Raw genomic sequence first — 23,640 nt, 5'->3', positions numbered from 1 at the left:
CTGCATTCAGTGATAGTTCAAAAGTACCAAAATAAACTTTAAGTAACACAAGTTTTGTGCAGAAGGGCCCAGAATTATTTATGTTTTGTTTCAATGATCAGAATCTGGTAGATTCTAAGTAGTTACAAATCTGGAGTACTTGTACCTTGACGCAGGGCAAAAGTACAAAGTAACAGACTATGGAAACACTGAAAAGTACACGCAGGCTACTTGAAAGTGGAATGACTGACATCTGATGAATTCAGGATGGTTTTGGTAAGATTGAACTGACTCAGGCTGTGCCCCAGGTGGGTGCTGGGCGACGAGCAACGACCCGTCTGCACCTCAAAAAAGTGAGTCTTAAGGCAATAAACAGTAACAATAACATCACTATTCTTTCACAACTGACTAATTACAGTACATATATAAATACATGTGAACCGCAGTTACAACCAACCAGCGTTCCCTAAAGAAAAGTATGTGAAATACGTGGCAGGTGTGGCGTCCACACACCTGTAGGCCCCGCCCCTGACCGCCACCAGCTCCTCCCAGGCCTCAATACAACTGATCCGATCGATCCGAGAATCCAGCTGCGGATTGAGTTCGAATCCGCGTCTAAGCCTCCCATAAAAAAAGTTTAAAGTGAATGTGTGTCACACACACCGCTTGCGGCGCGTCGGGAAGCCGCCCTGGAGATAATTGGTGTCCTCGGAGTTGAATAAGCTCATTCTAAAACACCTCAGGCCCGTCCTGGTGTGTGACACTCTATTGAATAATTGATTCGGAGAGGGAGGGGGCGGGAACTATCAGATCCGAGCATAATGACTTTATATAATTAGAGAGAGAGAGGGAGAGAGAGAGAGAGAGAGAGAGAGGGGGGGGGAGAGAGAGAGAGAGAGACTGCAGATACAGAAATGCTTGGGCACTGACATCAGCTGAGATAAGACACTCTTCACGTGAGCGCGCTCCTTCCGGCAGGCTGATATTTATACATGTATATTTATATATATTTGTGTGTGTGTACATACGTATCTTATTCCCGGAGACGCTGCGGTTCTTTTTATTCGTTTTCTACGGAGAAAGCGACTCGTGTCGGTCGGATCGGTTTCCTCCGCGCCGATGAGGTGCGCAGCTGAAGTTTGAGAATCTGTGTTTTATTTTCGCTTTTCGGCTTCTTCTTCTTTTCTTTTCTTTTTGGTCTCGAGTCGTCTCGTTGTTGGTGGGATTGTTGTTTTTCGCTCGGAAAGAGGATGGTGCTGGACAAGGAGGAGAGTGAGTACGCAGATGAATACGATTCTTGTCTCTCCTTGTCTCCCGATCGTGTATTTCCCTTTTCTAGGCATGTGGGACAGATTGTGCGCAAAAACATTTAAATTAAAGAGACGATTTGAATGTCAGACTTAACAAGTACTTCAGAGATGATGATTAATGATGACCCCCCCTGCAGGAACAGGACGTTATTCACATTATTATACACTACTATAACACTAGGATCACATTTTATGACCCAACTTATTTTTTACATTTATAATTTACTGATGCTCATAATGACATTTAAGAGTCAACATATGATCAAGTGACGCCTTTGCATTACATGAATTCAGGTCCGGGCTCTCTGACACCCGTCCCTCTTGTCCACCCTGTTGTCTCCCGCCAGGCGTGTCCCTCGTGTCCCTCCAGTCCAGGGAGAAGCCGAGGGGCTGCGCCGGCTGCAACGGGAGGATCCGGGACCGCTTCATGCTGCAGGCCTTGGACAGGTACTGGCACGAGGACTGCCTCAAGTGCGCCTGCTGCGACTGCCGCCTGGGCCGGCTGGGCTCCACCCTCTACACCCGGGCCAACCTCATCCTCTGCCGCAGGGACTACCTGAGGTAAGCACCCTCGCACAGGTGCGTCTGCACTGAGGGGGCAGAAGACGAGCATCACACGCAGCTGCAAGAGGGAGTCAGACCAGCAAGCACACAGCTCGCAGGACGATAATCACGTCCACCGGGATGAAAAGCGCTGAAACTGTAGATCCACTCTGGATAAAAACAGCCTCACAATTCAGAGCGAAGAGGCAGTAACTTCTGTGAGTGCCTCCATCCACAACAGCAGGACAGATGTGGTGATATTATCTGCCAAATGTACAAATATAACAGAGCGCACGGCACAAAATGACAGAGCAGCTTTCCAAATGGCTGACGGTGAGTTTAGTTTCACCCACGCAGGTGTGTCATATTTCTGACAGACACTATAAACAAGTCCCAGCATGTTTTACTCATTCCTGTATGGATGAGCTACTGGAGTCTATTTTGAGTTGTCAAACTAGTACCCCGCACTATGCAATAAACATCTTTAGTTGACAAATACCTTTCTGCCTTCGACTGTGGTTGAAGAGGGTTGATTTTTATCTGGTCGCTTCACATAATGAACATTTATGCCAGTTTTTCGGGACCATGAAACGATGCTTGCTCATGCGGTGAGCTCTTCACAAGATTAAGGCATCTGCGGTCTCCAACCACACGTTTTGAAGCGACGAAATCCTCCACACCGAACCCAGAAGGACGAGTTCGACCCTTTGAATCATCCCGCAGAGAATTTGCCCGGTAATTAAGGAAACTGAGCCTAGCTTAGCGAACCAACCGAACAAAGGAGTCGGTTTTGTGGTGTTTGGTCCTGGGTCCGTATCTCCTAGAATCCCTCATCTGATGTAACGGAAGATGAATAAAAATGCCATAAGTCAGCATTGGCGGTGCTGCGAAGTGTTTTTCTGTTACAGCGAGACTGCCATGCTAGCTCTTTCCCTCTGTCTCCACTATTTTATGCTAAGCTAACCCGTCTCTTTGCTCTAGCGACATGTTTAGAGGTATTAGTTAACTCCTCTATGCAGGAAAGCGAATAATAACTACTTTTGTACCTAAAGTCTCCGCCGTGCAACGAGGCGCGAGGTTTATCACACTTCAAGCCTCTTCAGATAAATGTTTTCAGATTGCCCCAGCGGCCCTGAACGAACTCGGCCTCCCGTGCCCTTGGATCGCCAAGCGATGCATTTATGAATAAGTGTGTTCTGAATACACATTGGATTCAAACAGTCTTCTGAGCGATCACTTCTAAACTGACCTAAATCCTGTAACGGCCCCTCTGAGAGCTACACAGCCTCCATTTTCTTGCCGGGAATAATGACGTGCGGTGTCAGGTCAGCAGGAGAACTCCTGATATCTCGGCCACATTGCTGAACTCGTGTGTTACTCTCATGTACAATCCAGCTGGATTTGGTTGGAGCTAAGTCTCTCATTAGCCGCGCTGCACTTAAGAGACCAAAACCCTTTTTGACAGTTAAATTGGCTAGATTGCCTCCTGTTTTCCTCATCATTGTGAGGGTGCAGACCCAAAGCCTTTGAAGAGCGGGATTAAAACCATGTGATTCCTTTTAATTGGACCATTAGTAGAGAATTAGCATTGAGCTCCGTTGCCTCGTTAAGGAGGATGGGGGAAAAAAAAGAAAAGCCCACCAGGTGCCCGCTCAGGACTCGAGCTCGTTAGATCAGAACATTCGGTTAATTAGGACTCGCTTTTGTCCCCGCGTCGATCGCTCGTTTGGTCATGTGAAGCTCCGGGGAGACACGCGCACACGTAGCCGCCGCTCTCCAAATCCTCCTACTCTTTTTGTTTAATCTGGCCTCTGATGGAACACGGAACTTCTCTGCCCTCGGGGAGCCGTTGGTTGGTTCTTTTCGAGGTGAACGAGAGGTGAAGCAGTCTGCTGCTGGTCAGCGGCCAGTCGCACAGTGGTTTAGAAACAACACGGGCCTTGTTCTCAGGTAGCGTGACGACAGACTGCTAGCTTGTTAGCTTGAAATAAGCATTATCGATTCGCTTTAAAGTCCCATAAGTCATTAAAAAAACCACCATCTAGCCCTTAAAGTGAGAAATTTACATTTTCATATCAGTGATTCTGCATTTTCTGCTGCTAATAAACAACAACACACATCAAGTTACACAATCCAGTTCATTAAAGCTTGACTGAAACACCGAGCATTGTTTCCTGCAGCAACAGAGGTTTGTCTAGAAGAGATGACACGTTTAAAAAACATATTTCTAAGGATTGCTGATGGTTTTAGAGTGATAAAAAGTTATTTTGAATAAATGAACTAGAAACACATTGGGTGCCAACTGGTAATTAATGAAACCCTATTAAGAAGTTCCTGAATAACTGAATCTAGGTCGAAATAGATAATGATGCTGGAGAACAGGGTTTGAGAAGCTTTATAACAAACCGTATGTGAGGATTAGTCCCTAGATATCTGATTTATATTAAGAAACGGTTTCTTTTATATTCTGTTCTTTAACAACTCATGCGATATTTACATCACTATACAGTCCATCTATTCACAGCGGTTTCCCTGCTCTCATCCCTCAGGACAACTTCTTTTGTGTAAACTAAAAACATTTAGCGGCGACGTCCATGATCTCCAGAAGGTGAATCCCGCTGGCTCATTTATTCACAATAATGTTGACATCTGATGAGTCCTCAGCTTCTCCCGCCGCCGCCCCGCGGGGATCATTTAAATACTTTGGTTTTACGACCAAAGGCCTACATTGTGTTTAATGCAAATGAAGATGGCTAACATGATAAACATTAAACCTGCTCAACATCAGCGCGTCTGCATTTAACTGACACCCAACTGCCCCTCGATAGCCGCTTTGCATGTGAGTTTGGGCTCCAGAAGGTCGACGCTGCTGCAGCCGCCCTTCACGACGTGGCCGGAAATGTTCTCCCACTGAGGATTACTAGCAGGGGGGCCGATGGGAATCTTTCCACCCGCCTGGCTGCTCTTAATTACGCACAAAATCCATACGATACGATGCAAGCGCTGCAGCAGCAATAAACCAGCAAATAATCAGCGGGAACTGCAGTTTATCACTTTAAAACGGTATTCTTTGCACGGTCAAGCCACATCTGGGACTCTTTCCAGCTTCGTTTGTGTTCCTTTCCCCTCTTCACTCCCTCGGCTGAAATGTATCTTGAGTGCGTCCAGACTGAAGGTCTGCTTGTCGCCCTCTTCCCCTCCGCAGGCTCTTCGGGGTGACGGGGAACTGTGCGGCCTGCAGTAAGCTGATCCCTGCCTTTGAGATGGTGATGAGAGCCAGAGACAACGTCTACCATTTAGACTGCTTCGCCTGTCAGCTCTGCCGCCAGAGGTAAGATTAGGGGAGCAATTAGCCGGGGAGATCAAATTCAGTTGACTTATCAGCGGGAGGTGCACCAGTGAGCTCACCGGTCATTATGAGCACATCACCGATGCGTTAGAATCAAAATGTGAGGAGGTTTGCAACCCCGGGGGGGTTAAAAACTCTGTATATCACTTGGATTGTTAATCAGCCGGCAATCACGCAACATTAATTCTCTGATCATCACAGCAGTGCGGAAAATATGCCTGAAACGCTCCTCCGGGAGCTCGCGCTTCACTCGGGCAAACAACCGAGACCCAGATCCATATTTTTATATATTTTCCCTGCAGGTTTTGCGTGGGAGACAGGTTTTTCCTCAAGAACAACATGATCCTGTGCCAGCTGGACTACGAAGGAGGACGTCTCGACGGCAGCGCGGAGCGGCAGCCGCAGTAGGAGGTAAAACTCTGAGGAATCACAGCGTCGGGCAGTTTGAGCTCAAACAGGCGGCGCGATATCGGGAAGATACACAAGTGAGCTCATGTCAAAGGGGACACCAGAAGACGCGGGACTCCAGAAAGCAGCGGGCGTTATCAACTCAAGATACGCTGAAGCGCATCCTCCTTGAGATAGTCTGCAGCATGCGACATTTAGGACCGATGCTTCTAGTTGGAGAGCAGTTTGAGAACATGGATTGATGTCTGAGGGCTGAATCCATAATAGTGGAGTTCAGATGTTTGTTCGTCCTCTGTGCTCAAAGATAAAGCTTCACAAGAGCGTGAAGCCCGCAGTTTCTTCTCTTTAAGTCTCGTTTCCTTAAACAGCTGCTTCTCGTCAGAGGCCACGAGTTGGAACGTATCTAAAGGCCTCCTCGAAAGCTGCGACCAGAAGACAAGCTTGAAAGCGACACGCCACAAAATCCACAGTTGTGAAGGTTTCGGGGGGTTTGCTTCTGGCCTCAGCAAACGCGGCCAGCAGCTCGTTGCCATAGCAACCGCAACTACAGCTCGCAAAACACACCGCCGCACAGGACACGCAATGCTCTCTGGGAGTTTCTCTTCGGGTTCAAGCTGAAACGACTCGAGACTCAAAACTTTACATACACAAACGGAAACAAAAGATATTTGACATGTCTTGAAAAAGCAAAGATTTCTTTAAAAATGATATGAACCCTCAACACTATTTTTATGTTACAACTTTACAAACAAACCTCAGACTAAAGATTTTTAAATGAACGATGAGAACGTTGGCTACAGGTGTTTTCACAGGTGCATTGTGGGGCGCAGGTGTTTACTTAATGACGTGGCTAATGCAGATAACCGTGTGTAGTTCTAAATGTACTTCTGGGTCAGTAGACCGGCCTTTTTTAGTAAGAGGTCCAGTTTTTTTCTTGAATATAATTTTTCTTGGAAATGAGTCACTTTCACATCAGAGAATATTCAATTTTTTTGTATTTTGTCATTATCTTGATTTCATCTGTTTGTCTCATTGGAATCAAGAAATGATCATTCAAAGCCGTCAAAAAACAACTTCATTAAGTTATTAAATACATTTAAGGCTCAACAGAGACACTGTGTTTTAATGCCGTGTTACTTTTGTCACATTTTCAGACCTTTAACCTGTAAAACTGTCACTTTTTCGAGCAATCAATTTAAAATATAATAAGCAATTGTATTTAGTGTGTTTTACACGATGTGAAGGCAAATGACTTTTATGTCATTGTACGGATGCTTCTCATTGAAGGAGGTGAGCTGGGGCAGTTCTTTACACTTTCTTCTTCTCTCTCTTGGTGCAGAGCAGGACGCCAGCGAGCCGGTTGCACTTTGAAACCGACGGCAGCAGAGACCTGCTTTCAGGCCGCTGAACGAACGCCGGCGGGACACATTTGCCACGATTGAACTCTTTGTTACTGAGCAGCGTGGAAACTCTCCTGAAAACATTCCTGGTCGGATGCTGCAGGGGGTCACTGAAAGGGGAAACCCTAAAAGGACGGAGGGGAGCCGTTCGTCACGGAACACACTAACTGAAGTCCACTAACTGAACCGACCTCAGCGGCGAGGAGCATCCGGCACGCCGGAGGCCGCCAAATGGACTGAAACATTTTTGCATACGCGGTTTGAGGAGGATCGGTCTGCTCCTCCTCCTCCTCCTCCTCCCCAGAAGACTCAACCGGACTGAGCGACGCTTAGAAAAGTTCTGTTTTCAATCTGATTAATGAAATAAACTGAATTTTATCTGTTTGGGTGCTCATTATTTACGTTCTGAGATGGATGAAAAATGAGCGAGTGAGGGGAGTCCTTTAAACACCCAAAAATAATAATAATTTGGATTTGTCTGTAATGTCTAAATTAAATAATGAAGTTCAATAAAGTTCTAACAATGCTAAAGAAAATGGAGCGTGGTACTGGGTGAAGAAACTTATTATTAATAATACTAATAATAATACCACGACTGTGGCTGCAGATCCATCAACCTCAACCACAAAGAAGCAGTCTGACATCACACAACATCTTAAAGCGCGCACTGTACTAAAAGGCAAAGCAGAGGATCATTGACCTCCATGTAACTAACATAATATATTCCATTTTGTAGTAAAAATCACTGAAGAAAGGTTTTTTGGGACTATGTAAAAGAAAGACCCAAAACTAATGAGGATGTAAGCTTCTGCTGAGAGTTCAACTGGAGGTCAGAAGGTCAGACTAATGATGGAAAAAAGAAGAACAACAAGAAATATATTGATAATATTATGACATTTTATATTTAATTAGACACATCATTCAAAACTAAATGCCTTTGAATCACCTGCAGCCAGAAAGGGACCAATGAAAACACCTGCAACCAATTAGAGCTCAAATGCTATGAGTAAGATTTGGGTTTAATCTTTGGCGGGAACGACCGCTGAGGCCAATTACGGAGGGAGAGTTTGAGAGAGAGTTTGCTTACAGGGTGCAGCAAATGCCAAAGTGCTTTATCTTGTGCACATAAATGTGGGAAGAGCTCTTTATATGGTGCTTGTGTGTAAAGTTATTACGCAAAACATTTTTATTAGAAGAGTATATGTATGTGTGTGTCTGTGTGTGTTTTATTTTTTTCAAACAGCCAATATAAAGATAGTGCCAAAGCAACTACTAAAAACGAAGTAAAGGGTCTGAAGTTGATAAATATAAATATCGTATCTGGATCTCAGTTCGCTGCGTTGAACGCGGTGTTTTGGCGCCACCCTGCGGTGAGACGCTGGCACTGCAGCCGCAGCGCACTTCCGGTACTCAAGTCGTCGAGGAAGTTCGACCGATGGATGAGAAACCACCTCCGGCCGCTCCACCGTAAACCTTCGGGTCACTCCGGTTGATTCCCCCGCAGGAAGAGGACCGCTTTTCAAACCCGTCGCCATGGCGATGTCAACCTTCCAGAAGGTGACGCTCGCGACGTGTCTCGTGCTGTGCGTCGGGCTGCTGCTTCCCAAAATGCTGCTATCCGGCGGGAGGAAGGATGCTGCTGAGGGTGCGTCACCTTTTCTCCTCGATCAGGTCGATGTGTGGCGGCTCTCCAGACGGATGGTTTGGTTTTATGATTCATTAGATTCATCAAGGGTTATTGTTTTATATTAGTGATGTTTTTTTTAATTTCGTAATTCAAAGCACCTTGCTCACTGAACATCACCGTACATTTACTCCCCCAAAGAGGGCGCCAAATACACCGGTTTTAATGATAGGAAATCCCGTCAGTTGCCAGTTTAATGCGTACACAAAGATAATATTGAATCAGGACAATATCGCAGTTGTTCAGTTTATATTCAAATGTTTTTTGAGGTATTTATTAAGGAGGAACGAAACGAGGGTGTCAGAATATTCTAACATTCAAAGAAGAAGACATTCAAAAGAAGATTTATTGCATTTGGTTTATTGTTATTGACTGAAATATACACAGACCATTGACATAAAAGTCCACATATTTTCAGGAATTTAAAGAACTCAAGATAATTATTTACCTTCTGATACATCTAAAAGTTAATAAATTGTACTTCTATTCTACTTCAGATGTTCAGCACTCTGCTGTCATCTATGTGTGAGTCACTCATATTCTCCCCACTCATCAATAAATCCTCCTCCTCCTCCTCCTCACTCGACAGGTTCAGGTCGCTTCCCGACGATGATGCAACGCCAGGCGGCTCCGGAGGGCCGAGGCCAGAGGGCCGCGGGCGCCAGAGCCAAAACCCCCGAGGCCACAGCCAGGGCCAAAGGAGGCGGGGCGGGGGCGGGAACCGGGGGCAAGTCCAACCTGGCGGGACAGATCATCCCCGTGTACGGCTTCGGCATCTTACTCTACATCCTCTACATCCTGTTCAAGGTGAGAACCTGCAGACACAAACACAACGAGAAAACATTTCAATGAGATTTAAGAGAAAAATGTCTGCAGTTTTAAAGGAAAATCAACATTTCAGATTGAAGACATAACCGCCGGTGGGTCAGGCATGGAAACCTGATTAGTTTTGAGGGCATTAACCCGGTTGTCTTGCTGTCAGATCACATCTAAGGGGAACAGCAAGCCTTCAGAGAGCAGGTTTTCTTCGGTTCGCTCAGAGAACAAGAAGAGGAAGATCTGTGAGTTTATTGTTTTTAGCGTTCAGCTTACTGGCAGATTTTTCATGAAAAGAATAATACATTTTCTAAACGATTGCCACTTCTTCCCGTGGTTTGTTGTGTCGCCCTTCAGCTGACTTTGAGCTGGTTCAGCTGCAGGACAAACTGAGGGAGACGGAGCTGGTGATGGAGAAAATCGTTTCCAATGTCAACCACAGTCCCGACAGGTGCTTTGTTTGTTTTGAACTTATTTATTACACGTCTTCTAGGGCAAAGATCAAGACAAACATGATGCTCTCATGCTGTATGAAGACAGAGGTCATTTCCTCCTGGATTTTGTTTCTCCTCTTTATCTTCAGCACTTATTATAGTTTTTGTGTGTCAAATGTTATTAGCTAAACGTTTTAAAGAGTTTTATTTACTACTGCGGGCTGTATTTAGAGTTGAGGTGCAAACGGAGATCAGGTGTTCAGCGCCGTTTGATGGGCTCTGTGCTGCAGGGTGAAGGGCGTGACGGCGGACCAGGAGGAGAGCCTCCTCCAGCAGCTGACGGAGATCACTCGGGTGATGCAGGAGGGCAAGCTGGTGGAGGACATGGCACCAGAGAGCAAGAACCAGGACGACTGGGAAGGTACACGGAACCCAGAAGCTTTTACTTTATGATGTAGACCATGTGTGGATTGGATTTGAAGTTGTTATATTACCTCGCTTTGTCTGCCAAAGAACTCTGCGCTTTGTAAATAAAGCAACACGAAGTTGATTTTCTCATTAAATGTCTCTTAAAAGGTCCCGGGGATTACACAGAGGAGCCTCAGCAGCCGTGGGAACATCCCCCCTGCTGCTGCCACCACGGTCACCAGGCGGAGGCCGAGAGGACAGGAGCTGATGGAGCAGACCCGGAGGACGGAGGAGGAGGAGGAGGAGGAGACGCTGCTGATGGAGCAGAGGACCTGAGTAAAGAGGGGGAATCTCTGGACGCGGAGCCGGAGAGCGATTCAGGCCACAACGACGAGGCGGAGCGCACACGGGGAGCGGGAGAAGAGCTGGAGCTCACGCTGAAGATGACGTACGCGACGGAGCAGGAGGAGGCGACGGAGACGGAAGCCTCCTGCGGCGCCGTCAGGCGGAGGAACAAGAGGAGGAGAGCAAAGAAAGCCTCACGCTGAGGACCTCCGGGTCTTCTCCTCCTGCGCGCCCGTTTTCCTCGTTTATCGAAGTGAAGACGAGACTTTTATTGCACTGATATCAACTTCGTCTAGTGGAGGAAAAGGTTTATTAAACATGAAATAATAAGGGCCTCAGTCATAAAAGCTCTATGAAGTGTTATTTAAGGGTTAAGGTGAGGAATCAGAGTGTGAACACAAACAGTATTTATTATTTAGCATTTCTAATTTGTCTTTTTGCACGATTATTAACCTCTTTTCCTGTGAATTGGTTTAACATTATTTGCACCTAGTGATTGAAGTTGTTTAACTCACGTCATTTGGCATCTCATCGTTTGTTGAGGTTACACAGGCAACGTTAGATACGTGTTTATGGTCTTTTATTATATTTACAGTAAATCGTGTCGTAATTATCACCCATAAAGCAGTCAGTCCTCATACGTTCAGATGGAGCTCCAGAAGATCAGATGACCGCGCACGTGTTCTCTCCTCCACCTTTTGTCTCCTGGACCAGTTCAGTCCAGGATGAACTTTGAGAGCAGCATTTAATCCACTGTACAGATTTAAAAGCGACACAAAAAGATGTCTGTGTTCCAGCAGAGTGATTTCGTTGGCGATCCGATGTCTTCTCTATCAATGTTTTATGCTTTGTGTTCTAAATGATTACGATTTTTACTTTTATAAACTGAATCTATTCACTGTTTAAAAAAAGCACATGTAGGTCAGTGATTAAAACTTTATTCTTACTCTACATATTATGAACTCAGCTGTCTGTCACATTCAATGTGCTCATTTAGATACTAAGCGTCTTACGGAGGAAACTGTTGTAATGAGGAGCTGCTGCAGCATTCAAAAAAAAAGTTTATTACTTGTATAATGATACATTTTTCTCATACAAAAGCAACATCACGTTGGTGGATGTTCGCAGGATATTTTGGATTGACGGGTGGCACATAACATAACAACTTGTCCCCCTCGAAGGTTTACTCTGGTGAGTGGCAGTTGTCAGGAAGCGGACGCCTCAGTGCTCCATCGGCTCATCGGGTACCTCTCCAGCAACGGCAGGTTCGTCGGCGGGCTGGGCGACCTGACGCACAAACCAAGTTCCGTTCAGTGCACAAACATCCGCGTTTGTCTCAAAATATGTCAAATAAAGAAAACTTACAGAAGAAAAGCAACATATAAACAGAGCTCTTGAAGTACCTTTCTCTGTGGCCTCTCTTCCAGCCCCTCCAAGAACGGGGCGACATCATCATCGTCATAAATGACGAACTCCATGTCCTTACCCACAATGCCGATGGAAACATTCTGAAGGATGAGAAGCACGTATGCCATTACATTCCCGAGAACATCCGACTGGGGCTGAGCTTTGACTACACGTCACTGAATCTATTGAAGTTAGCGACATTCAAAGTACAAAAACCAAAAGCACTTGAAATCATATTTATCTTAGAATCCCAGCTTCACGCTCTTGACTTTTTCCCCCCATTGCTGTCAGACCAACAGGCCTGATCACAGGGAGGACAGGTGGAGGGGAGAGGGGAGGCGTACCTTAGTGGTGAGGTCCTGCTCGGCGGGGAGCGTTTCTCGGAGAGCGCGGAGGCCGTGCTGGACCAGGTCGTTCAGATTAGCTGAGAGCAGAACGAGACTTTATTCATTTGTGTACTTGCACTTTCTTAAATCATGTACTTCTTCGTCTGACGTGTTAATATTTCAAGATTGAGTTCACTTGATGTCGTTTGTAATTAGGACAGGTGAAATAAAGATGCAAAAAACTAATCTGCATGATGGAAGTAGACGAGTGAAAGGAGCTGGCGCTTACAGTCGGAGAACTTGTCCATGCATCGCTCCAGGTAGGTGCGTGCGGACTGGGAGCGCGCTCCGATGGACATCGCTTTGCAGTCAAAGTAGTTGGCTGAGGGGCAGGTCTGGAAGATGTGAGGTCCCATGTCCTGGCCGACAAATTAAAAAAATACAAATATATACAAACTTTACTCTTTGACAAGAAAAATACATACTATCGACACGTTTAAGAAAAGTAGCAAACACTTACATCAAAGCCAGCAATGAGGAGTCCAACACCATAAGGCCTCCTTCCATACCTCTGTGTGGGGATTTGGGTTTCTGAAGGATCAGGTAAGGATCACTGCTGCCCTTCAGAATTATTTTACTTCAGTGTTCATACAAGTAACCTTTGAGGTTGATTATATATATATATATATTTGTAATTACAGAGATTCAAGAGATTAGTGAGGATACTGCTGCCAATAAGAGAGACGAGACGTGACGCAGGAAGGGGTCTGTCGAAGACAAATCTCGAGTCCAAGCACTCCTGACGCATGAAGTTACTGTGGAAGATGACAGTAGAACTTAGGCTAAACAAAAACAACAAACAAACTATTCAGATCGACAAGGCAGCCGGGACTCACCAAAGCAGTCTGGCGTCAGCAGTGAGTCCGGCAATGGAGATGCCGATGTGGTTGTCAACATGGAGGATCTTCTTCTGGTGGGCAGCCAGTTCAGACTGGGCTCTCTGTGGGGGACACGACGGCATGAACAGACAGTTCTTCTCCGCCTGTGGCTTACACTCTGCTTCACGCTTTCTCAGGTCTTAATACGTCACAATAAATTTAACTGTTCCATTATAAAGAAACCGGTGGCTTTTCAGGTAAAAAGAAGGCAGGTAATGTTGCATTAGCAGGCATTAAAGGACAGTACCTTCAGAGCAACCAGGACTGCATGGGATTTGGACTTGAGTCCCACAGTTGCAGAGCCTTGCTTCACGGCCTCCATGGCATACTCGATCTGATGAATGCGGCCCTGCACCGAGGTGAACAATTCGTGTTTACATTTCATGCCGTGGCGCGACAGCGACGCTCAGACGTTTACCTTTCTTAAAGACAGGTTGAAGCAAAGGACTCACCTGCGGGCTCCATACCGTCACGTCGTTGTCGTACTGATTGCGAAACTAAAGATAGGAAACAACCCATTATTTGACCGTAACAAAGGAAAATCATCACAGAAAAAGATCTGAGCTTACATAGTTGTCTTGCATCATCCCCAGCTCCCTTCCTGCACTATTTGACATCCAAGTAACCACCACAGGAGCCTCTGTGTTTGTTGGACTCGAGTATTATATTTCTACCACAACTGAATCATTGATAAGTACAGCTTTGTGTGCAGCCACTAGCCGAATAGAGACGTGCAGCATCATGCTGTTAATGGCCAACAACGGATGATTAAAACGTAAGGTTAGCTGACGTTTCATATGTCAGCATTTAACTAACTAACATGAAGTTATATTTAAAGGCTGGCATCTAGCGTTTTGTCCCCGTTTGTTTTTTTTAAAAACACATTGGCCACATAATTAACGTTATGTTATGCTTGTAGCTTAATGTAGAACGAAGAATGTCGAACACTTTATTTAATGCTTACTAATTTAGACTGTTGTTTAAACAAGTAAATGAACACAATATACGTTGCTAACGGCGGTGGGTGACGTTAACACTTCAACTAACTAAATTACGTTATAGTCCTGAGGGAATGCTAGCTGACATTAGCTAGCTGGATTAAATGCAGACTGTGCGAAGGTTAGGTAAGGTTATATTCATAGTGAACAATAACTGGAGTTTAAGGTGTTGGACTCACTTAATGTTATTAGTTTGTAACTCAAAAAGCGGTGGCCGGAGGTAAAACGAAAGTAAAAGACATGACACATGAGTTTGATGCTAGCTAACTCAGCCCGAGGTGGCTAACATCTGCTAGCTTCTGTGCTTTAGCCTGCTAACAATCTACTTGGCTAACTAATCAGCAACGCAGTTATGGTACTGCAGCGTCAAACGTAAATGCATCGGGCTATGATCAAACATTGTTCAATACGATATGATCCGAGTCATATTAGCCACGAACCGATTATTCGGGAGACACGTCATTTAGCCGGTGTCGATGCGGCTAACTGTAGCCATTGACGGTGTTTTGCTTACTCACAGTGCAGTCAAAAGTTAGCTATTAGCTAATGTTAGCTTGTTGTGAGTAAATTAACCCCGTTTTCTGATAAATACTACAACTGCAAGTCTTCTTTACTGTTTCAATTTTGTATGTATTATGTGAAATTTATGAACTTAATTGAAATATAATTTACACATACCATCTCTGCTTTAGAAAAGCGTCTCCTCCTGTACTGTGATCCGAACTTGATTTATTCTCCTGGAAGAGAAGATGTCAGGAGAAATAGCAGAGCACCGATTGCAAATCAGTGATCGATTGAGTAACGTTGTTCCCCGTCTGTAGAAAAAACAGCACAAAATAACATCTGATGACGATCTTTTGGTATATATCCTACGACAAAAATCAATATTGTATATCTTTTCTTTTTTAAGTTTTTTGTAAAAATACAAAAAACGCAACAAACGTTTGCTTACATGTATTAAACGCGAAACAATTTACTTACATTTCAGATAAAAAGTACAACCATCACACACAATTCTATTTCCATTCACTGTGTGAAATGATTGATGTATTATTAAGTAGTAAACAAACCAGAAATGTTGCAGTAAATGCTTTCAACAATTGGGTGAGAACCCCCAATTTAAAAGAAAATATATATATTTTACCTGTATCAGTATGAATATTATGGGGGTTTAAAGTAATTCTATTTTTTTAAATTCTTTTCTGCACTGACCAAACAGGTGAAATGTTTGTGCATGGCCACTAGGCGGCAGCAATAAATTAGAAGAAGACACTGGTGCATCTTTGGTTGCGAACATTGACATGAAACATACATGCTGTTGCTGACATGGACAACAACGGTGACTTTTGCCACGTCTCCCAATATTTATAATGGAAAACCGAGATCAAAGTAATGAAAATCCCGACTTCACAGTTAGATTTACATTGGTGTATTTGATAGATTTACACTGAAATTATGATCTGCTGATGCACCAGTTGCAGGTTAACTCAATGGTACACAAATAAGAATTAGCATCTGTAATTGTAAGCTCTGTAGTTTAATGAGACATAATGTCTTCTTTCTGACTCAAACAAGCTAAATAACTCAATCAAATGTATAGATATATAAACAATACAAGCAATCACTTAGTCAACACATGAGTGGAAACTCAAAAGCAGGTTATGTGCTGTCTGCTTCTCTAAAAAGGTAAATGTCACCCATTTTAATAATTCACATGTTATTTCAGTGCCACGGAGCATTTCAGTCAATACTTCTCATCCACTGAGCATTTCTAGAAGGGGGAACCTGGAGAGAACCTTTAAACTGGATCGCAAGATCTGTCTATTCTCTGCAGACAACCAACTGAGCCAACATGAACCAAAATAATGCAATAATAATGTTTCTGTACGTTTCAACATTTCAATCAGAATTCGTCCCAGTCCAGATATATATCCAATTTATAAACATCACTAAATTGACTTGAAACATGAAAAAATCTATACTTTGAATGGCTTTATACTTTGAATCTTTTTATATAACACTATGAGTTGTTATAGTTTAATATCTTACTGGAATAATGTTGTGCCAACAGGAAATGAGGCTACTATATTTGATAAAATAGGTAAAAGGTTATAAATAGTTAATATAATTAAGATAAGTTAGTATACTTTAAAGCATCAAACAAAAAACGATAGCAGAGGTATTGACTAAAAGAGGAGAACATTTATTTTTGAGTTACTGGTACGTATTCCCATTTGATGTTTCTTTTTTTTTGTGGAACTCTATCATTCAAAAATATCATACTTGAGGTACACTTCAATGAAACTCTCAAACTTGACTCGTTGTAGAATATAAAGATAGTGTGGTATTTCTCTTCAACTTCAGCTGTTAGGATTATTGATGGAAATGGGGGGAACATTTCCTCTAATGGTTCCCCTGTTGCTGGATGTTATATGATTGTAGAGGAGCTCCACAGGTGGCTAATGAATGATGTAATCCAAATGTATTAACACGGTACATCCTGTGTGACAAACACGTTCTAGGATATCCTCCCTCTCAAATCGTTCTTGCATCCTTTTCTCACTCTCTCACAACCGGTTCTGTGTTTGGTTTTTAGCTTTTTAAATGATATCTGATGTACCCTTGAGCCGGGGGATGAGGATGAGGAGGAGGAAGAAGAGGGGGGGGGTGGGGGGGGGGGGGGGGGGGGGGGGCGTAGATGAATTAGTAGGGCCGTGCTGACGAGCTCCCCTCCTCTGCCAAGGCCGCGGCAGCACGACGGCGGCCATTACATCAGCGCACCAACCTCCTCCTTCGTGATTGAGATTGTAGGAGCGGCGCTGAGCTCAGCAGCTTTTTTTCTTTTTTTCCGGTGGGCCTCATTTAACTCTGCCAAACGGCCCTCCGTTTAATTTTTCAAATGGAGAGCAGCCTGAGTCACTGTGCAGATGGGTCCAAGACACACTGTGGACTCTGCGCTGGCACGTGGTGACGGAGGGAGGTGGGACGGGGGCGGGGTGGGGGGGTTGAAGAGGAAGGCGGAGGTGTTTTAAGGAGTAGAAGCGTGAGCGCGTCCATTGCTCAACCCATTCATGGTTTTCGGCTTGTGTTAATCGTATGGGGGGAAAAGAGAGAACTGCTGTCACAACTTAACGTTTGGTTTCTTTAGTTGAAGAAGACGTGACGGAGTCTTCTTCTTTCTCTCCCCTCGCCGGGCCTTTCACCCGAGCTACACGCTAACACGTTTTCGAGAGTGACACATCAGGAGTGCATTGTTTCTACATACTACAACACATTCTATCTATTGAAACCCCCCCCGCCCCCCTACTTTCTGACTTAAAGTAGGTCAGCGATTTGTGTTAGCTTGAAATATGACGGGGGTAAATAGGCGGGAAAGGTGGCGAGCCGGCGGCGTTCGCGTAACAAGGCGGGTCAGGGGTCACCAGCCGCACAGCTTATGGAGGAAAGCCGCCCCCCCCCCCCCCCCCCCCCCCGCCACGATATAAATTTCGTGAGTACACCGTGTCGTCATTGGCATCGGCGTGTGCGACAGGGAAGGCCGGCACGTGCGAGCGAGACGCCGCTCGCTGGCGTCAGTTCGACGAAAGCGCCGATGCAGCACTTCGGTGGCAAATGGCTGAAGAGGCTTTTTAACTGGCAGGAAAAAAAAGAAAAAGCCAGTCTTTGTGGGGCACTTAATAATATCAGCAGGTAGATGAATGGTCTCTTTGCTCATTCTGTGAACCGCAGCCAACACGTGTCAGAATTTCTTTCTATTTTTACAAAGCGCACAGCAGAAGTCGGTTCACTTTGAACCACCTGATGCCAGCAGACATTAAATAAATACACACTTTGAGTTACTCAAATTCCAGCCGACAGTTCTGAGGTTGCCGTGAGAAGTGATTGAGTACTTTACTGTAAGATGGAAATGCCGTTCTGGAAGGAGCAAATTCCAGTCATTATGTTAACAGCGATTACGGTTTTTCTATCCATCATTTTTATTGTTTTAATGCCAGGAAATGCACCCACATCAGTGTCAAGAGTACCGGAATCCATCATTTTAATGTTTGGATTGCATCTGACAACAGCTCACTGAGTAGAAGTTTTACAGGGAGTTTTAGGGCGGTGCACTGGTGCCTAAGGAGTTCAAGTTGAAGTGTAAAACGATCACCGTGATAAACCTTAGTACGATATACAAAGCAAAATGCGACAGAAGGAGGTCGGACCTTTCATTTTGATGATTAGTAAATATTAATAAGTGGCATAAATAGCATGCGAATGCTTCACATGTGCTCTGTCGCAGCAGGGTAATCCCTTTTGTAACCTGAGAGGGCAGAGAGGATTTATCTCTTGATAAAGAGACTATTTTTGCTTTTTACGCCCGGAAAAAAATAAATGCATCTTAATTTAATGACATATAGCAAGCCAAAAGGTTTCTAACCCTCCAATATTTTCTTCCTCTAATAATTGTGATTTAATTCTCAGCTACAAACACCTGGGTGCTTGTTACTGCCATGCAATATAACCGGACGTAAAATATCCACATTGACTATCCCAACTGGTTGCAAATGGTATTTCTGGCTTTCGACCTTGAGGTGTAAATAACATCTGCCTGATTGAATTACTCTATTCTAGGGGTTTTAAATAACGTGCTGTAGAATATCTTCCCAATCTGCTTGATGCATATTCAGGGTTTCAGTTCATAATTTAAGTGAAGCAAAAAAAAAAACCAGATGAATCCAAGCTGCAGCATCATAACAAAATAACTTCATGTAATGGTAGTATGAGTAGACGGAGAATCCCTCTTCATTCTGGACAGCTGAACGTGAATATAAAACAATAGATGTTTGATGTATCTGATGACAACCTCCATTTATTTCAAACGTAAAAGCAGGAGAGCCTTTTGTTCATTTGTCATCCCTTGTCTGTGTCAATGCAGAAACATCGGACGATGCCAAGCTTTTGGAACGGATACATCCAATCACTACTTTGCCCCCCCCGCCAAACATTATGCATTAATTGCATTTGCTTATCTAGCACTGCAGGTCTGGAATAAAACTAATGTGAGTGGTGGATTTTGGAGAGGAGGGCATTGTATTTAGTATTTTGTCAGACAGTGCTGCACTATTTAATATCCACAAGTTATTATTGGATGGAAGCAAAAAAAAAAGGAAACAAATGACGACTCAAACCTCATGACTGTCAAATCTACTGTCTCTTTTTTTTCCGGCGGTGACACGAGATTGGATGATTGCGAGAGCTGGAAGAGGTGGGAGAGGTTTCCCGCTCATGACGAGTCTCTGTTTCGTCGTCGCTGCTCATCAGATTTTTCTGGACGAGGTATTTTTACAGCAGATGAACGTTTGACACTAAAGTCACTCTTCTGTAATCTTAATTTAATCATTTAATCTCGCTGGGATTAATGATCTTGATGTTGACGTCCTTGGTGTGTTTTTGTTCGATTGTTCAATTAAATGCAAAACTCACAGCACAAACTGTCTGCGTGGGATTCGTTTTAATCACTGCTAATTTGTTCTGTAATATGTTTAAGAATAACACTTCAAGAATAATTGTAAATTTAATATACTAACATTGGATTAGTATAAAAAGACTCACCTGAAAAGGTAGCCGAGCTAATGAAATAAAATAGACTACATATTCCTCTCTAATTATTAGACCTGAATAGTGCATATATATAATTATTTCCATATGTGTTTCACATATATTTTAATTAAATTAAATTAAATTCCATGTCAAAAACACAGACAGAACAGAAACATTACAGTGAATTAGTAGGAATAGGCAAATTAAACAAGCCACAAAACACAAGAGATGAAGAATTGTTAAATTCTTATGGTTTAAAAGAATGCGTCACTGGTTATATTAAAAAACAACTAATATCTGACTAGTGAGAGCCTTGTGATGAGGTCACTGCCTCCAGCTTTGGGCTTCATCCTGATATTTGAATTGAATAAGCATGACAGCAAATGAGCACAGGGAGAGCTGCCGATCAATACTCAGAATAATAGAGTCCGGCAAACTGGAATTTGGGTTCATAGCGAAAGGTTGCCTCAATTTGATATTTATGCTATTTGACTCTTGGCTCTCTTGGAAATCCAATGACATTCTAAAATACAGACATTTGGATTTCTTGAGAGAATATCTTCTCTCTTTTTACGTACGCTGCCAGGAGTGAGGAACGCGCACTCGTTTTTTCGTCAATTAGTCGGTCCACTGAGGAGGTTAAGAGCTACGACATCACCGGCCTCTTGTGATTTGTCACCTGACGGGCGGGAGACCGTTTTGGAGGCCCAGTGTGGGTGTAGGTGGGCGTGTGATCAAGTGGAGTTCGGGACACCTGGCTGCTCCGGCTAATCTACTCGTTAAACCCCTCTAATGGCCTCTCGTGCTTCAGGATCACCCCGTCACAATAATGGCTTTTACGACTGAAGGGCGCTTTTAACTGCAGTGGACTAATTGGAGAAACGGTCTCTTTCTGGTGGTGAAGAAAAATAAATAAAATGGCTGAACACACAGTATTAATTTCATTGTCGTGACGGCTAAACCATTAACTGGTGAAGACTCCATTACGTCGATGGTGGTGACGCCATAAAGGAAACAAGAGGTTCATTTGTCGGGAGTTTTATGGGACACAATTTGAGATATTTTCCTCTCATAAGAGAGACGAGCTCTCCAAAAGATGATGAGTGCTCTTTGGTGAGGCTCGTGGAAATCTTGACTTTGTGAACAAAGAGTATAAGAACAAATGAAAAAAGATGATGAATGAAGACGAAAAGTATCTTTCACAAAAGATGGGGCGCTTTGTTGCATAGCACGACTTTGGGGGTGCAGGTAACAACGACTCTGTTCGCTTTGTTTTTTTGATCAGATTAGATTTTTTGGGCCAAAACAGTTGTTTGACCACTCACAGTAACCTTAAATACCAATTGATCCCCCAGATCAGAGCACTGTACAGTAAGGGAAAAACAGAAATATTAGACAGTGGTGATTGTGCTCTGGGCAGCTAAATTATAGCATGCAAATGTAATTTAGTCATTATCCTCATCTTGGACGAGTGCGATCCGTTGCACCTCCTTCGCGTACGCTTCGGATAAGGGAAGTCCACTATATGGAACGACTCCGGTGTGTAACATTTGTTGCTCAACACCCTTTGCCTTATGACTCGGACGAGGTGCCATCGTGTTCTCTATCTGTTAGGAAAGTTATGGAAAATATCAATCAACAGATTTGCAGAAAAGGGAAAAGAAGAAAAGCAAAAATGATTTTAACCTCGGCTGTAAGTCAACGTCTCTAGAGTAGATATATCTTGGGGTAAAACAATAACCCATCTCCTTAACACATGTTTTGTCTATTAATGAAGACTTTCCTTCTCTGTAACTTGAGCATCTTTGAGTCATACTGAGAGCCTGAAATTTCCAACTCGAAGCTTTGCTGCAGAGGCAGAAATGATGGCAGATTCTTGGGTCTCCGCCAGGCTTTATAACCGCATAACGTTTAAGTTTCTATAAATACCACTGGACGTGGTCCAAGTTGATCAAGTGTGATTGAATCTGAAATGACTCCAAAGACCAGAGCCAAGTTTCCTTAAACTTGAGAGGAACTGCTTGGCCCGGCTCAGCTTCCAGACAGCCTGAGTCACTCCGCCGTCTCTAAAAGGGACACCGGAATCATTCAAGCAAAAACAGTGGGTGCAATACACAACACCTTAAGCTGCAGTCGGATCGGAAAAAGGGCAGTTTGTTGTTGTGTGAATGTCTGTAGGGAGCTTGTTACACCTGTGAAGCAATCGGGTCATCTCATGGCGCATATATGGATAAAATTATAAAGGTTCACAAAGTTCACCACAAACAACGTGTCCATTAATGTCCATTAATGGGAGCCAATTAGCTCATCAAGCTCACGTTAACTACATTAGTTTGTGGAGAAAAATAATAATAAAATTCAATAACTGTTTCCAGCTGACTCATTTTTATAATCCTGATTTGATAGAATAAACGTCTTTACTGTTTGTTGGACAAAATGAGAGGTTTTGTTGTGAAACCAAGAGGCAAAACTTTGCTTCTGCCGAGTCTCTGCAGGCCAGCGGGGGACAACAAGGCTTACAAAAACGCTATCTGATTGTATGTAAGTCTATGTAAAGATTATCCTACTTTTTTATTTCTTTATTACCTCAGTCAACACCTCAATCTCTAGTTTCGAGTCTTCTTCAATGCAGCGCGATGGTCATTTAGTAAACGATGGTGCTTCAGTATTTCCCTGCATTGGCCCTCACAAAGACTGAAGTTACTTATGCATCAGCGTGCAGCACTGCATGAGGTCTCACCTTTTATTAGGAAATGTGAGTGGATTAAATACACGATTAATGATTTTAATGAGGCCTTATGAAGCCGAGCTGGCAAGCATAATCACCGCACGACTCACATCCACTTCCAGCATATTTCTGTTAGTCAGCCATCAGGTCACTTCATTCATTCTGGTGTAATCATGATTAATAGCACTCCCCGGGGGCACTTTTTGGAAACACAAACCCTCTCTGGTGTTCGCTAAGTGTCCGGCTATAAATTGCTGAGAGGTCTCTTTTTTCTCCTTTTGCCCTCTCCTCTCGAACGAGTAGACGCGAGGAAGCCCCGCCGCTCAGACGGTGATGTCAGAGGCCGGGGGAACCGGCGGGCCCTCCCACGCCGCAATGTCGGAGCCTCCTGATTGACGCTCTGCGAGGGTTTCAACGATTGAATGTAATCTCCCTAATGCCTGGGGATGAGCGACGAAAAGCGCGTGCTCCTTGACATTTTACATGCTTCCTTAACTGATGACCTGTCCCCGAATGTTAGCGCGACCTCCTGCTCAGTCACTCGTCCCATCGGTTTTAAAAGCAGATAGTACAGCGTGTGCCACCTGCTTCCCAGCCACGCTTCCTCCACTCCAACCTGCCACTCCAGCCCAGGTGGTTAAACACAGCACCAGCCCCCCCCCCATCCTCCCTAATGTAAAAACCACAAAGTGACACCAGCTCCACCACTTGAACTTGCATTTAATCAGGTGGCAAGCCGGCTGTGTGGTGGCGAGCCGCTGATTAGATTTGGAGATTGAGAGGCATTACAGGAGGCAGCGGTTGGATAATGACTTAAGTGCTGTTTCGCCTTCCTTTCTCTTCAGGAAGTGATTCGTCTTGATGGGCCAGACCTTTAACTGACCGGGAGGTTTCCGACGGCACGCGGTGCCTTTTCGTAGATCCGACCGCTGCGGCTCGGACCCCGTCAACACTCACTGCACTCCCCACGGGGAGCCATCTTGT

The 23,640-nt window shown here is 44.2% G+C and overlaps 3 protein-coding genes across 5 annotated transcripts; 2 read left to right on the top strand and 1 right to left on the bottom strand.

Moving 5' to 3' along the window:
- The first annotated feature begins 883 nt into the window (after nucleotides 1-883).
- On the top strand, nucleotides 884-7,372 carry LOC120809675 (rhombotin-1). 2 transcript variants are annotated; one of them, XM_040163666.2, is made up of 5 exons: nucleotides 884-1,251; nucleotides 1,637-1,850; nucleotides 5,038-5,163; nucleotides 5,484-5,592; nucleotides 6,929-7,372. In XM_040163666.2, exons 1-4 carry the CDS (start codon nucleotides 1,230-1,232, stop codon nucleotides 5,587-5,589), a joined length of 468 nt encoding a protein of 155 aa, XP_040019600.1. In that variant the 5' UTR covers nucleotides 884-1,229; the 3' UTR covers nucleotides 5,590-5,592; nucleotides 6,929-7,372. The 2 variants fall into 2 exon arrangements, with proteins under 2 accessions (XP_040019600.1, XP_040019601.1); XM_040163667.2 differs by having other exon boundaries at nucleotides 1,117-1,251; nucleotides 6,934-7,047.
- A 1,000-nt stretch (nucleotides 7,373-8,372) lies between these two features.
- On the top strand, nucleotides 8,373-11,631 carry ric3b (RIC3 acetylcholine receptor chaperone b). Of its 2 annotated transcripts, none has more exons than XM_040163401.2 (6): nucleotides 8,373-8,634; nucleotides 9,263-9,480; nucleotides 9,656-9,734; nucleotides 9,847-9,940; nucleotides 10,214-10,344; nucleotides 10,500-11,631. In XM_040163401.2, the coding sequence occupies exons 1-6, from the start codon at nucleotides 8,523-8,525 to the stop codon at nucleotides 10,877-10,879; spliced, it is 1,014 nt and encodes a 337-aa protein (XP_040019335.2). In that variant the 5' UTR covers nucleotides 8,373-8,522; the 3' UTR covers nucleotides 10,880-11,631. The 2 variants fall into 2 exon arrangements, with proteins under 2 accessions (XP_040019335.2, XP_040019336.2); XM_040163402.2 differs by having other exon boundaries at nucleotides 8,392-8,634; nucleotides 10,518-11,631.
- An 88-nt stretch (nucleotides 11,632-11,719) lies between these two features.
- Nucleotides 11,720-15,221, bottom strand: psma1 (proteasome 20S subunit alpha 1). The gene is made up of 10 exons (XM_040163403.2): nucleotides 15,024-15,221; nucleotides 13,800-13,844; nucleotides 13,595-13,696; nucleotides 13,306-13,409; nucleotides 13,136-13,224; nucleotides 12,930-13,000; nucleotides 12,699-12,828; nucleotides 12,428-12,507; nucleotides 12,080-12,184; nucleotides 11,720-11,963 (listed from the first exon to the last, which is right to left on the bottom strand). Exons 1-10 carry the CDS (start codon nucleotides 15,024-15,026, stop codon nucleotides 11,898-11,900), a joined length of 795 nt encoding a protein of 264 aa, XP_040019337.1. The 5' UTR covers nucleotides 15,027-15,221; the 3' UTR covers nucleotides 11,720-11,897.
- Between the last annotated feature and the right edge of the window lie 8,419 nt (nucleotides 15,222-23,640).

Source organism: Gasterosteus aculeatus, chromosome X (assembly GCF_964276395.1).
Source record: "Gasterosteus aculeatus chromosome X, fGasAcu3.hap1.1, whole genome shotgun sequence".
NCBI classification, from domain to species: domain Eukaryota; kingdom Metazoa; phylum Chordata; class Actinopteri; order Perciformes; family Gasterosteidae; genus Gasterosteus; species Gasterosteus aculeatus.
The sequence above is the reverse complement of the archived record's forward strand: the minus strand, read 5'-3'. Positions and strand labels throughout refer to the sequence as shown.

What these genes read in the sequence shown, in the direction of transcription:
- LOC120809675 (XM_040163666.2), top strand. Translation starts at nt 1,230, where the DNA reads ATGGTGCTGGACAAGGAGGAGA. An exon ending in GGTGCTGGACAAGGAGGAGA is followed by an intron (nt 1,252 to 1,636) that starts GTGAGTACGCAG and finishes GTCTCCCGCCAG; the next exon opens with GCGTGTCCCTCGTGTCCCTC. An exon ending in TGCCGCAGGGACTACCTGAG is followed by an intron (nt 1,851 to 5,037) that starts GTAAGCACCCTC and finishes TCCCCTCCGCAG; the next exon opens with GCTCTTCGGGGTGACGGGGA.
- ric3b (XM_040163401.2), top strand. Translation starts at nt 8,523, where the DNA reads ATGGCGATGTCAACCTTCCAGAAGGTGACGCTCGCGACGTGTCTCGTG. An exon ending in GAGGAAGGATGCTGCTGAGG is followed by an intron (nt 8,635 to 9,262) that starts GTGCGTCACCTT and finishes CTCACTCGACAG; the next exon opens with GTTCAGGTCGCTTCCCGACG. An exon ending in GTCAACCACAGTCCCGACAG is followed by an intron (nt 9,941 to 10,213) that starts GTGCTTTGTTTG and finishes TCTGTGCTGCAG; the next exon opens with GGTGAAGGGCGTGACGGCGG.
- psma1 (XM_040163403.2), bottom strand. An exon ending in TGACGGTATGGAGCCCGCAG is followed by an intron (nt 13,697 to 13,799) that starts GTGAGTCCTTTG and finishes ACCTCGGTGCAG; the next exon opens with GGCCGCATTCATCAGATCGA. An exon ending in CATGGACAAGTTCTCCGACT is followed by an intron (nt 12,508 to 12,698) that starts GTAAGCGCCAGC and finishes TTCTGCTCTCAG; the next exon opens with CTAATCTGAACGACCTGGTC.